The sequence below is a fragment of the Mytilus edulis genome, chromosome 10 (assembly GCF_963676685.1).
Source record: "Mytilus edulis chromosome 10, xbMytEdul2.2, whole genome shotgun sequence".
In the NCBI taxonomy this organism is placed as follows: Eukaryota; Metazoa; Mollusca; class Bivalvia; order Mytilida; family Mytilidae; genus Mytilus; species Mytilus edulis.
The window spans coordinates 2,903,549-2,917,509 of record NC_092353.1 but is presented as its reverse complement, the minus strand read 5'-3'; the positions used below and the strand labels follow the sequence as shown (position 1 = coordinate 2,917,509).

At 31.3% G+C, this 13,961-nt stretch overlaps 1 protein-coding gene across 1 annotated transcript; it reads left to right on the top strand.

Moving 5' to 3' along the window:
- The first annotated feature begins 98 nt into the window (after window positions 1-98).
- Window positions 99-12,737, top strand: LOC139492313 (uncharacterized). Its single transcript, XM_071280530.1, has 7 exons — window positions 99-480; window positions 1,614-1,898; window positions 7,939-8,141; window positions 9,882-10,083; window positions 10,663-10,791; window positions 12,054-12,072; window positions 12,647-12,737. The coding sequence occupies exons 1-7, from the start codon at window positions 207-209 to the stop codon at window positions 12,711-12,713; spliced, it is 1,179 nt and encodes a 392-aa protein (XP_071136631.1). The 5' UTR covers window positions 99-206; the 3' UTR covers window positions 12,714-12,737.
- Window positions 12,738-13,961: the final 1,224 nt, after the last annotated feature.

The window sequence follows — 13,961 nt, the reverse complement described above, 5'->3', positions numbered from 1 at the left end:
AGTATTGCAAAATTGAAAATACTGTTGAAAACATATTTAGTCACTTATGATGTCGATAATTAAAGACTATTTTAGCACTAGCTCCAACATCCCAGAATGTTGCATACTGAGTTTTCATCATGTGTTTTGGAAATATTACGTTGCTATTTAATTTACTGTCTGAGGGTTTGACGATGTCATTCATGCTCAACATGTTAGAATAAATAATGAAAAAAAATCTATGTTATTCAGAGTACTCAAGTTTCAATATTAAACTGCTTAGAAGGTCAACTAATGGAATAACTCTCGGACTAACTGGTATCAGAAGAAATACATTGTCGTATTCAATTTATTTGAACGATATCCTTTGGAAACAGAGAATAAATACACAGATTCAAAATGAATCGATATCACATCTTTTACCGGGAACGCAGTACATAGTTAAAGTTTCTGTTGATTTTGGTAAATCTACGAAACACACAGTATTGAAAGTAGTTACTGGTAAGTATTAATAAGATACAAGTACGTTCCGTAAACTAATGAAAAACCCCTTTATATCAAAACAATTAATAACGTTACATTTATTACTTTTTTTTACTGGGCATACAAGGTAAAGCTAACCATAAACTCGTTTAAACCCCTCATTTTCTTGGAAAAAGATTGTACCTAGTCAGGAACATGACAATTGTTTCCATTTGTTATGTAGATTGATAGCTGAGTTTGTTCTCTTTCTCAGTTTCCATGGACTTAACCTTATATATAGCAATTATTCAGCTAACCTTTTTCGACATTCACATCAGTTCGCTTGTATTCTAAGATACAAAAAAGTTATTTTTGGGGATATTGAACTTTTTATTACATGTTTATTCACTATCCCATTGAACGAAATCAGTCTTCCAGTACTGTTTTATCTTTCGTATTTGATGATAACTGCGATGAAATAATTATTACTAATTAGGCATTCAGTTTTACTATCCAGCTGCTATGATATCATACGGTCTTACAATCATATATAAATGACGGTAGGGTATAGAAGATTGCAAACACAAAGGTGAAAACAAGATACAAGACAACACAAAAACTAGGAGAAATTTAGTTCCTTTTGATATTGTTAATTTATTTAGCTTTCCAATTTAAATTCCAAATGAATTTAAGTTAAAAGATAATTGTGCGTTCCAAAATAAATTCTTATGCTCATAATGCGGGATTGAAAGTGTTTTTAGAGATCTCAACACTCCCTGTTTTTAGAGATCTCAACACTCCCTGTTTTTACCAGACATATAATAAGTATATCAGTAATTCAAATCATGATTTATCAACAACGATTTTAAAAGAAATCCAATCATCAAGAACAATCTACATTACACAATATACGAAAAACTTATATGCGAATGTAGATTGTAGAACGAACTTAACTCTACTTATATAATCATCCATATATTTAAAAACAAATCTCTTTAAATATGTTACACAAATAAGTCGCGGTTCGGAAAAGATTCAGGCAAGACTCGAAAGCTGAATTTATTTGCTAATAATGAAATTATTTTAAATTGTCTATTGCTTGTGTTTTCGTATTACATGTATGACTTTTACTCAATGTGTTGTAGGAAGTGACTTTTTAATCCATATTTCAGATCCTGAAATACCTGGTCCAATGACAGTAATACAGAGTAAATACACAATGAGACTTAGATTCAGAATTACGTCTGGAAATGTTGATTATTATCGTGTTCTTTCTACGTCAGTTTGCACTTCTCCAACTTTCGTGAATGTATCGTATGAAGTAGAAAAGTCGAGTGAATCAAAGAATATAAAATTAATAACCGAACCTGGAGCATGTTGTTCATTGAATGTAGCAGCTGTGTCTAATAATGTCAGCGGTAAAGTTCAAACGTATGCAGTTAAAAGGCGAGAGACTGGTAAGTATGCAAATTCTGCAATACACGTGCAGGATAATTATATTGTCTACAATAATTAACTGGTATAAGAAACGGTTGTGATATATCACTTTTGTTTCTTTTGTTTGGTGTTTTGTGTGTGTGTGTGGTTTTTTTTTTTAACTTGATTGGTTTTGGTTATGATGTGATATACAGTATGTAAGGGCATACGTTTGTTATTTGAAAGATTGACACCTAACTAATCCATTACGGATTGTAAAAATTGTTTTCATCTTTAAGTTTTTTTTTCAATTCAAAAGAATAATTTGTCTTTATAGCTGCAATTTTATGAAGACCGCTTATGTCAACATAATACGTAATGTCACTAAATAAATAACGTTAAGACCTTTATGACTTCTAGATACTTAGTTGTCAAATATTTTCCGTAGAAGGGATTTTTTTCGATGACAAACGACATTGTACACACTTATGGATAAATTATATATAAGCCTTAAAACTAAATTAAACATTATCAATATGAAGCAGAACTCATTCAGAACATTCTAAAAGACAAAAAGAAAAAGCACCTTGCGAAATTCTTTAATCTTACTTTCCGATATATTGATGATGTACTATCAATGAATAACCCATATGTCAGCCAATACTTGCATCTCATATATCCCAGTGAACTTAAAATCAAGGATACAGCTAATACTAGAAGGACTGCTTCATACATTGATCTTTTCCTCAATATTGACACAGATGGACGACTTCACACGAAAATCTATGATAAACGGGACGATTTCAACTTCCCAACTATCAATTTCCAAGTTATCAGCATTAACATACTGTCTGCCTCTTCGAACGGTGTTTACAGATCTCAGTTGATACGTTATTCTCGTGCATCGTCACATTTTACTGACTTTATATACCGGAGTGTGGTCCTAACACAGAAACTGCACCAACAAAGTTATGAGGAGGACAGAATAAAAATGACACTACATAAATTTTACGGACACCATCACGAATAGGTTGATCCATACGAAGTGTCTTTGTCCCGAATAACTATGGACATTATACCACGTGTTAAATTGTGGTTTGTCATTACGTCGTCTGATCTTTTAATAACCGAGTGTGAATTGTTTGCTGAGTGCAAGTTTTCATTGCTATAAGGCGTGTTACGGTACTTTTCTAACCAAAATTCATGTTTTGATGTTATATTTGTTATCGTCATCGGATTTTGTCAAATGTTTTATCGTTTGTAGTTGTAAATATTATTTTCTTCTGTTGTATTCGTGTGTTATTGTAAAGATAATAAATCACCCAGTTCAATTAATAGATTTTAGTTTGGGTCAACTGAATGTATACGATATATTTTGTTTACAGTTTGACTTAGAAGAAACACCGACATGCATTATATAATTACTACCACAGTTTTATATTAATTAGTATTGTTATTTTCATTGTTATTAACATATATTTAGAAATGTTTAGAAATTCGAATGTGACGTCACTTTGTGCGTCGATCTCCTCGTCTAACTCGGCTGTGACCTTTTTATGTGCTGGTTTAGGTTGATTTATGTATTCGTGTTTTGATTCTTTAGTTAGTTACCAGTTCGTTGTTATCAAGTATAACTATTATATAGTCTTTTATATAAATTTACTATTTGCAAAGGTATGAATTATTCTAAATGATAAGGATGTCCTTATCCCAGGTGAAAAATCTTAGCCGTATTAGGCACAACTTATGGAACTTGTACTTGTTTTAGCTTTCGAACTGTTTTTTTCACAGCTGGTTAGTCTTGTGTAGACGAAACGATCGTCTGGCGTATTAAATTATTGGTAGTCCTGTCATGTAATGTTATAATTTTAATGGTATAGTTAACATTGACATAAAATCGGGAGGTTTGACTAGGCACAAACCAGGTTCAACCCACCATTTTGTTTCTTAAAATATCCTTAACCAAGTCAGGAAAATGGCCATTGTTATATTATAGTTCGTTTTTATGTGTGTTACATTTTAATGTTTTGTTTCTGTTGTGTCGTTTAACTCCTCTTATATTTGATGTGTTTCCCTCAGTTTTAGTTTGTAACCAGGATTGGTTTTTTTCTCAATCGATTGATAAATTTCGAACAGCGATATGAACTCTCTGAATCTATTTGGATGATACTTAAACTTATTATTCCAGTAGAAGCTGCTTATTAATGTTATCCAAATGATACGAACACATCTAGCTGTGGGGGTTAGCACCGCGCGATTGGACCTATTTATTGATCCGATCAGGTTGCAATCTGTTTAATATTCTGATCAAAAATCTATCCTGACTGATTTTCTCCTCCCTATCTATAAACCAAACAATATTGTTGTCAATGATTGTTATAGTCGATCGATTGTGATCTGCCGAAGTATGTCAAGAATATCTCGAATGCCGATTACTAGAACATTGTTTTTAAATAAACTAGAGGCTCTAAAGAGCCTGTGTCGCTCACCTTGGTCTATGTGAATATTAAAGGAAGCAGATGGATTCATGACAAAATTGTGTTTTGGTGATGGTGATGTGTTTGTACATCTTACTTTACTGAACATTCTTGCTGCTTAAAATTATCTCTATCTATAATGAACTTGGCCGATTAGTTTCAGTGGAAAATGTTAGTACAAATTTACAAATTTCATGAAAATTGTTAAATAGTTATCAAAGGTACAGTTGGGTGCAGACCAAGCATTACATAAAGTAAACGCAAGTTAACGCGGCGTGCACATATTTCGTTAGTTAACTTTAAATTTCGCGTTTACTAGTAAACGCCCGTTTACTTCATTAACGTTAACGCGGTCAAAATGGAAATTTCTAATGTCTACTCGAGTAAACGCGCGTTTACTCTGTGTCCGTTTAGTCAGTAGTAAACGGCCGTTTACTTCAGATTTCACAAGTTTAATTTTACGTGCACGTAAAAGTAAACGGGCGTTTACTACAGATTTCTCAATTGTATTTGTACGTGCACTTGAAAGTAAACGCGCGTTTACTTTTCGCGTTAACTAATTGTGTATCTTATAAAATAATCGTCGTTTGCATTTGTACATTTATTTATGTTGTTAAAATGACTTAATATTTTACGTATATGTGTTTTGAACCTTAACATTCAAAAACACTTTTTATTAGAAATATAAACATTTATCTAGCGGATATTTCTAGATCATTACGAATTGTTTCGTCAATAAATTCTAGATGTACTTCCTGTAACATGTTCTGTCTAGTGTTTACTTTAAAGTCAGTAACAGATCCACTCTGACGGAAACGTCGTAGAAATGCACTTATCCCCTGTCTAGAAACTTGAACATTATCTGATCGTATCAACTCATCTCTAACTTCAGTATGTTTTTGCCAGATCTTCTTATACTTAATATCCTCTCACGAATGGTTTTACAGCTCCAGGACGAATTTCCATTTTGTTCTTATATGCAATGATTAATTTTCAATAAATTAATTAAAGAGGTGTCATTTCATTAAATGCAATCGTCAATGTGTTGATCGAAAATGGACCGATGGATATTTTGATGTACCTTATCATGTGATATATTAGGTCAGTGTATCCAGGATACGAGGTCAATCTGCGTTAACGCGCGTTTACTACAAACAGTAAACGGGCGTTTACTTTTTTTTTTACAAAAATAGAAGACACGCCTTTTTCGCGTTAACGCGAAGTAAACGCGAAAGTAAACGCCCGTTTACTCTTTACAAAATTAGAAGACGCGCGGTTTTCGCGTTAACGCGGAGGTAAACGCGAAAGTAAACGCCCGTTTACTATTTATGTCTACTAAAATTTCGGAGTTAACGCAGAGTTAACGCGGCGTTTACATGAAGTGCACGCGAGTAAACGCCGCGTTAACTTTTTAGGCCCGTTTACATGTAATGCTTGGTCTGCACCCAACTGTACCAGGATTATAAAATTGACTATTAAGAACAATAACTCCTAAGGGGGTCAATTGACCATTTCGGTCATGTTGACTTATTTGTAAATCTTACTTTGCTGAACATTATTGTTGTTTACAGTTTATCTCTATCAATAATAATATTCAAGATAATGACCAAAAACAGCAAAATTTCCTTAAAACTAACAATTCAGGGTCAGCAACCCAACAACGGGTTGTCCGATTCATCTAAAAATTTCAGAGCAGATAAATGTTGACCTGATAAACAATTTTACCCCATGTCAGATTTGCTCTAAATGCTTTGGGTTTTGAGTTATAAGCCAAAAACTGCATTTAACCCCATGTTCTATTTTTAGCCATGGTGGCCATCTTGGTTGGATGGCCGGGTCACCGGACAGATTTTTCAAACTACTAACCCAAAAGATGATTGTGGCCAAGTTTGGATTAATTTGGCCCAGTAGTTTTAGAGGAGAAGATTTTTGTAAAAGTTAACGACGACGGACGACGACGGACGACGGACGCCGGACGCAAAGTGATGGGAAAAGCTCACTTGGCCCTTCGGGCCAGGCTAGCTAAAAATCAGGGTTACAAAATAAAAGATATTTACGGAGGTTCTTGTTGTGCTATCATCATCGGCTGAAATGTACTTTTACAATATTCAGAGAAATAATTCAAGAAAAAAGTCCCGTGTGTGCTGACTTACCATAATAAATTAAACAAATTGTCACACCTCATTCGTGGGAATGTAAAGAAATAATAAAAGAAAACATCTTCCAAAGACATCCATACTGGTTTTATTTAAGCTTTAATAAAACAAAAAAGAATCAAAACGTGTTGGTGAGAGCTGATATATCCTCTACATCAGGCTCTTCATCAGTGTGGTCTTGCAAGGGGTTTTGGGTACAAATGATCCCTTACTTGCAACACAATTCCAAATACCCTAACTTTTAACAGTCACTCCATCGGTACGGAATACGCTATTTTTTGCAATGTTATCAGCAAGACAACAAATACCCTGAAACCTATTCATTGTAAATAATAAAGAAGAGCAGCAATTTTACAAACGTGTTACAGCCGTCGTAGTGACTATAAATGTGAGCACTACCTTCATTTCATGTTGCAAAACATGACGCTAATCGCCACAGCTAGATTTCTTCTTCGTAAAAACACTGTCACTCAAATTAATGTGAACTTTGCAATTTATGAAATTTATGAATTATACAACATTGTTTGGTTGAATTGAAAGTACGTTGATATCGTCAAATTGTCAAGATTTTTTTCGCATCATACTGGTGAGGGATATATGTTATGTTATATGCTTTGTGTTGATACGTATAAAATGTATCTTTCAATATTAATTTATTTTTTTTTATTTTTGAGGTGTATATATAGAGATCATAAATGTAGATACTAGAAATCTTCCTGTAATTTGATTACTCATTCGTGTTCAATTCATACGTATGGAAAACAGCAGTTAACCCCGTACATTTCTAATAAAATCAATATATTACTCGGGGAATCATTGCAGCTTTCCATACGTACCGAAAGGTAACAACATCTCTCGAAATGAAAGCTGATTTATCAGTCACTGTGGTGAAAAGAGTACAGGATAAAAACAAAATCACAAAAATACCGATTTTCAGATTCAAAACGGAAAGTCCCTCTATCAAATGGCAAAGATTAAACATATCAAACGAATGGACAACAAATGTCCTATTCCTGTCTTGGTACAGGCATTCTATAATAGTAGAAAAGCCAATAAAGAATTAGATACACTAGATCATTGTTAGGATGATCTCACAGGCAAATGTTTATCGAGTTTTCTTCACACATTTATATCATAAAATACCAGCCGCGACCCACAATATGAAACGTTGTTTATCTAGTAGACACAGCGAATGATAAAAAAGCGTGACATTGTATCGGACGGCTAATATTTGTTATCTTTCTTAAAAAGCCTCAATAATCTGTGTATCGTGCAACTTCCCAATTTATTCTTCGTACATGTATTAGGTTCTTAGAACATAATAAATACAAAACATTTAAAAACAGAATATTAAATTTCTCTGTTTTGTCTTTTTTATGGAATGTTGCATTGTTGATACTTAAGTTTACATGTATGAGTTATAAGATTTAAATAAAAAGTATTATCAGTTCCAGATCTAGTTAGTCAGCCAATAATAAAGATAAATAGGATGTCGGTCAATATAGTGTGGTCAACACCAATTCAACCTAACGGTAACATCGTTGAGTACACAATAAAGTTTTGGTCTTCAACCAACAACATTAAATATGTTAGATTTATTTGTATCGATTGTCGTGGTTCAACGGAATGCAATCATCATGAAAAACAGAAAGTAAGTTTTATTTTTTACTTTTATCAACCACTACTTTCGTAAAACTTATTCACAGAAATAGGTCAAAACATATATAAAATTCATTGACATATTAAGTCGTTATAGATTAGTCCTAATATGGAAAGAAAAACCACTATATACAAAATATAATCAAATGTGAAAAAAAAAGTAAAAAAAGTAAAATTACAAAAATGTTGAACTCAGAGGAAAATTAAAAACAGTAAGTCCCTAATCAAATGGCAAAATCAAATGATAAAACACATCATACGAATTGAAAACAGCTGTCATATTCCTTACTTGGTACAGGCATTTTCATATTTAAAAATACACCTTAAAATAAAAAAAAATTATAAATTTGGTATCGAAACCAAAAGAGGATTTTTTGTTGGGACAAAGGACAAGAGCAAAATCCTCACTCAAACAACTGGTATGAATACGTATATTTAAGAGAATGATAATCCCTTTCTTCATGATTAAGTACGAGCGTTAGCGAGTTGTGAAGAAAGGGATTATCATTCTCTTACAAAATTAGAATATTGCAAAGTGCTCAAGGCTCAAATAATGTCTTGATTGACTTTATTCATGAATTAGTTTCATTGTTAGCATGGTCAATGTAAATTAAATATTTATTATTGATGCATGACTTCATTTCTTACCATTTCATTTATGACTTAAGTTTAGTGATGTAAGGACTGTTTTTTTTTTAATTTGGTAGATATTTAAAAATGTGTTATAGACATTAGGTGACACAAGAGTACACAGAAAAGGTGGGAATAGTAGTTGTTTTCTGGTTGTGAGTATGAATGTAAATGATGGAATATTTTAGTGAAGAATTATCCCTTTTCTATTTACAGTTTAAAATTTTTTTTAAATACATTTGATTTACAACGAATTTTATTTCACAGTCCGACTTTTTAAATTAAATATTTTTTCATTAAATGAAGGAAATGTTTTATTAAAATGTTTTTTAAAATTTTGAATATATTCAAAATCCTGATGGTTTTTTTTTTGTTTTTGTTTTTTTATTTCATCGCAATATTGGAAATTTTCCCAACCATTCAGTAATTAGAATTTTGGAAAACTAAAGATTAAAGTGATTTTGAATTAACTAATCAGTTTTTCTGGTATTGCTTCGATATTGTCTATTTGTTTTAGTAATTTGAAACTAATAAAATATTTACAATGTCATTCGAGGTATAAATTTACTGCACCAGTAAAGTTCAACTTTTTTTAGATTAGTTGTTTGTTTTGCAATACAACTTTTAGTCATGTTCAATCTCTTAGATACATCCTTTCAATCTGATAAATGTGCCTCGGGGCAGTTGTAACTCATTGATAGAATCCTTTGTTTTGAACTGTAAATAGACCCAAATAATAGGATAATCCCTTACTAAGAACATGATTTACATTCATTCTTTACAATTAAGAGACACCAAATCCTACAATTTCATTGGTCTAGAGCACTTTACTATATTCTAAATGATATGTGTTCCATGGGTAATTAGTTTCTAACTTTAAAATCCACATCCGTTTTAAAAGTGCGAAACAAGGTTTTAGCATGGGACTAGATAGAGAGGAAGGAAATTAGACAAATTTATGAAAGATAAAATGTACGATTTAGAACCGTATATTCAAAAAGTACAACAAAGCATCTCAAAGTTAAGAACAGATGCAAACAATAGGCTAGCTATCATGTTAAACTAACGACTTAATTGTTAATTGATTTAAACATGATTTTAGACTTTGAATGTAACTGCAACTTCAACGGTTAACTTCATGGGAGATAATAACGGATATAACAGAACATTCCAAAGAGAGCAGACCACATTTAATGTCACAGTTGAGCGACTTCCTGTGAATTTAAATTACTTTTACACAATATACGCCTCTACTCGACAAGGGAACGGATCTATGTATACAGCATCGTTTAAGATTAAGTCTGGTAAATATATATTATATAATGTAATCTATCATAAAAACATCATTAAAAGAGAATTGGAAGATACTTCTATGTCGACAAGCTGACAACGCCATGGCAAAAAAAGGCAAAAGGCCAAAAGACAAAAGTCAAACAACATTACATAACAAACAAAATAACGTAGAAAACTAAAGACTGCTAACTGAGCAACAAAACAGGGGGTATTCTAAGAAGGTCCGCAATGATCAGCAGGTAGCTGCTGCTCGGCGTGTTGCACCCATCGTGTTTCTAATGTTAGTTTAATCACGAATAAGTATAATTTGTGTTGTTAAATTCAAGGCAAAGAGGACAGAATTTTAATTACAATAATTGCAACATCAACTTTTCATTCATCTTTAATTGTAAAATGTCATGTATTGTATACCTTCTGTCTCTTTAGATTTGTATACTATGTTTCAAATAATCTGTTTGCAATAGAATTTTAAATCATTATTAAACTAATTAATAACGTATCTATAAACTGATTTGTTGATACGTACAAGTTACGATATTATTATTATTTACTATGTATAAAAATGCAATTATTCTTTCATGTAAACTTAGACTTGGTAGCTAGTCAAAACCAATATAAAGGTGTCATCGCTGGAGCTGTAATTGGAACATTCGTGTGCACTACTGCTGTGATGATTATTTTATTTTTCATTTGTAAACAGTATAGGAACAAATTGAAAGGTTTGTAAGAATGAAAACTTCCTTTGTTTAAATTCAATGATGTTGAAATGTAAGCCTTGTGTAAACGTTTTCTACGAATTTTATAATGACGTACGTATTCACCGAATTATTTTCATATAGAATATAATAGAATAGAATAGAATAGAATAGATAAACGTATATTATTAATCAAATTATGGACCCTTGCGTGTTTTAAATTCCATACAATGATTACACTAATTTTAGTTATGACAATGAAATAATAATAAAATAAAATAAAACACAATAGAGATATGGCACATATATAAAACTAACAACAGAAATCTTCTGCACATATCGCTTACCAAGAGAAAGAAATATACGAATGTTAAAGGGAGTTATAACGCACCAATCCTGGTTGTTTTAGAGACCGTACATATTTAGTGCAACGGGAAAACTAAATACAAATACAAAATGACATTTTAACCTATTTTATCTTTTCGTTTTGTTCACACATTGTTGTCAATATTAATAATAGAATTGTATAAGACTGCCATACAAGTAAGAGGTTTAGCTAGCTATTGAACCAGGTTAAATCAAACATTTAGAAAATGCCTATCTTAAGTCAGAAATATGACAGTTATTATTCAATCTTTTGGTGTGTTATGCGTTTAATTAGGGACTCTCCGTTTTGAATTTCTGTCGGATTACGGCTTTTTACAAATGGATAATTTCGATTTTTAATTTTCATTGAATTGCGAGAGCTCTATGTGTTGTTTTTTAATTGTATTTACAGTACAGTACAGTTAGTACTGATTTATATAGTTTTTAATTTGATTCATTCAGCATTATAATAAGACTAAGAAATTTTATTCCACAAAATGTAAAATGTAAGACGGAAAATGCCTGTTTCAAGTCGGGAATGTGACATTTTTTATTCACTCGTTTCGTTTGTTGAAAAGGTGATTTTGTAACTTTTTATGGACTTCACTTTTTTTTAAATTTATCTTAGATTTTGGTATTTTGTTATACTTTTTAAAATAAAAATTCTATTTAGAGCTCTGGATAACACATTATGTTATACCTCTTTTTCTACAAGATAAATATCCTTGTAAAAGAGGGACGAAAGATACCAGAGGGACAGTTAAACTTATAAATTGAAAAAAAAATGACAACGCCATGGCTAAAAATGAAAAATACAAACTATAAAAAAAAATTGAACGCTTAAATTGAATGTCGATACAAAATAATTGGGATAATCCAACATTTATTACAATACAATTTTTATTTAAAATGTTTTCCAGGCAAATCTCAAAAGGAATCGTGAGTATTTTTACATCTTATCAAAATGATTTCAATTGAATTGAGAATGGATATGGGGAATGCGTTAAAGAGACAACAATCTGACCAAAGAGTAGAAAACATTTATTGTCTGTTGTCGATCTCAGTTTAATTTAAAACAATAAATAAAGAGCGAAAATTGTTATTGGTCCAGCATCAGAGAATTTGAACGCACAATCAATTACAGAACAATTACAGATCAAAATCCGAATATTAACATAATAATCAGGACGACTAAGCTGTTTGGTAGACAAATCTTAATTTTCGAATGAATATTATCCTTCGTAAAGAATCAATGTTTTGAAAATTATCTCATAAAGGATATTTGCAGTAGATAACAAGAGCACTGTATACTTCGTTAGTGATACCATCAAGGACAAATTATAATACACGATTGTGGTATAGACGAATTTTGTGTTACAACTAATCAAAGAAACCAAGCTTATACTTTGTTACGACAGACGTGCGATTTGTCTCCTGGCGACTGATGCAAGTTAAGTCGCAATTATTCCGTTTTAATAAGTATTACTTACTAATGTAGATATATCTATTTTAGAACACAACATTACCAGGATTTAGAACTACGAAGTGAAGAAAATGTTTACCAGACTTTGGATGCATGATCCGGAAAAAGATGAAACGTTATTCAGCATAAAAATATACTTTTCTGTTAGATTTTTATAATTACATAATAATAATGATTTATTTTTTACAAATATTGCAATGTATTCACAGTTTCAAATGCTGAATATTATTAAGCATGTTGTTGAACTTCTTATTTTGTTTTGAATCTATTCTAATTTTTTTTATAAATACATAAGTAAATACAATTACAGAAGATATTCAATGTGAATAATGTTTATAATTAAGTCATTTTATCAAAAACAGTTATTTTGCGATTCATACATAAATTGCTTTAGAAGACTAGAAAGGAATGTTCCAGGCAGAGGATAACGTGTTTATTTGAAGAGTTTTCTCTTTTAATTAAAACATGTCAAAATTCAGAAGATATTTTTTTACCAAATTGTTGAATTTCAATGACATATATTTAAAACAAGTTAACGTGAAAGGTGTACTTGAATAACATTTCAATATTGAAGAAACTTTAATAGCAGGAACTAGAAAAAAAATAATGTCCTGTCTAGTTATTGTTAGGATTATCATGTAAAGCTTTGTTGATTAACTCGTTTAGCAGCAGACCATTATTAATTCAATTTTGAAAATATTTTTGTTTGATAGAAGAATTGCATAATGATATATATAATGTATAATAACACCGAAATGTTCTGTATATTTAAATAAACATATATATTGTTTTGCATATTTCTTTCTTATGTTTTACCATCACATTCCTAGGTTATGGGAGGGTTTGGCCAATCAAATATATTTCAATCCCGTCACATTCAGTATATGCCTTTCCCAAGGATCCTTTAAGGTGGTACCTTACACCTGAACTAAAATTAATTTGGCTCGTTTAATTTTCTTAAAATTTTGACAAAGTATTTACTTTGACCCTTTGACAAAAATATAAAAAAATCAAAAAACTTGAACCAACCGTTTAATCAGAAAAATTACACTGGTTATATAGCAGTTTGACAAACACTTATTTTGATCACTGAGAAGCTTAATATTCCCTTAAGAACACAACGTCATTTTAAACGTTCTGTTGATTTTACAGAGTTATCTCCCTGTAGTGTTAGGTACCACCTTAATTAAGTGGTTGTCGTTTGTTGCTGTTGCTATGTTACATACTTTTTTCTTTCATTATTTTGCACATAAATAAGGCCGTTAGTTTTCTCGTACGAATTGCTTTACAACTGTCATTTCGGGACCTTTATAGCTGACTATGCGGCATAGGCTTAGCTCATGAT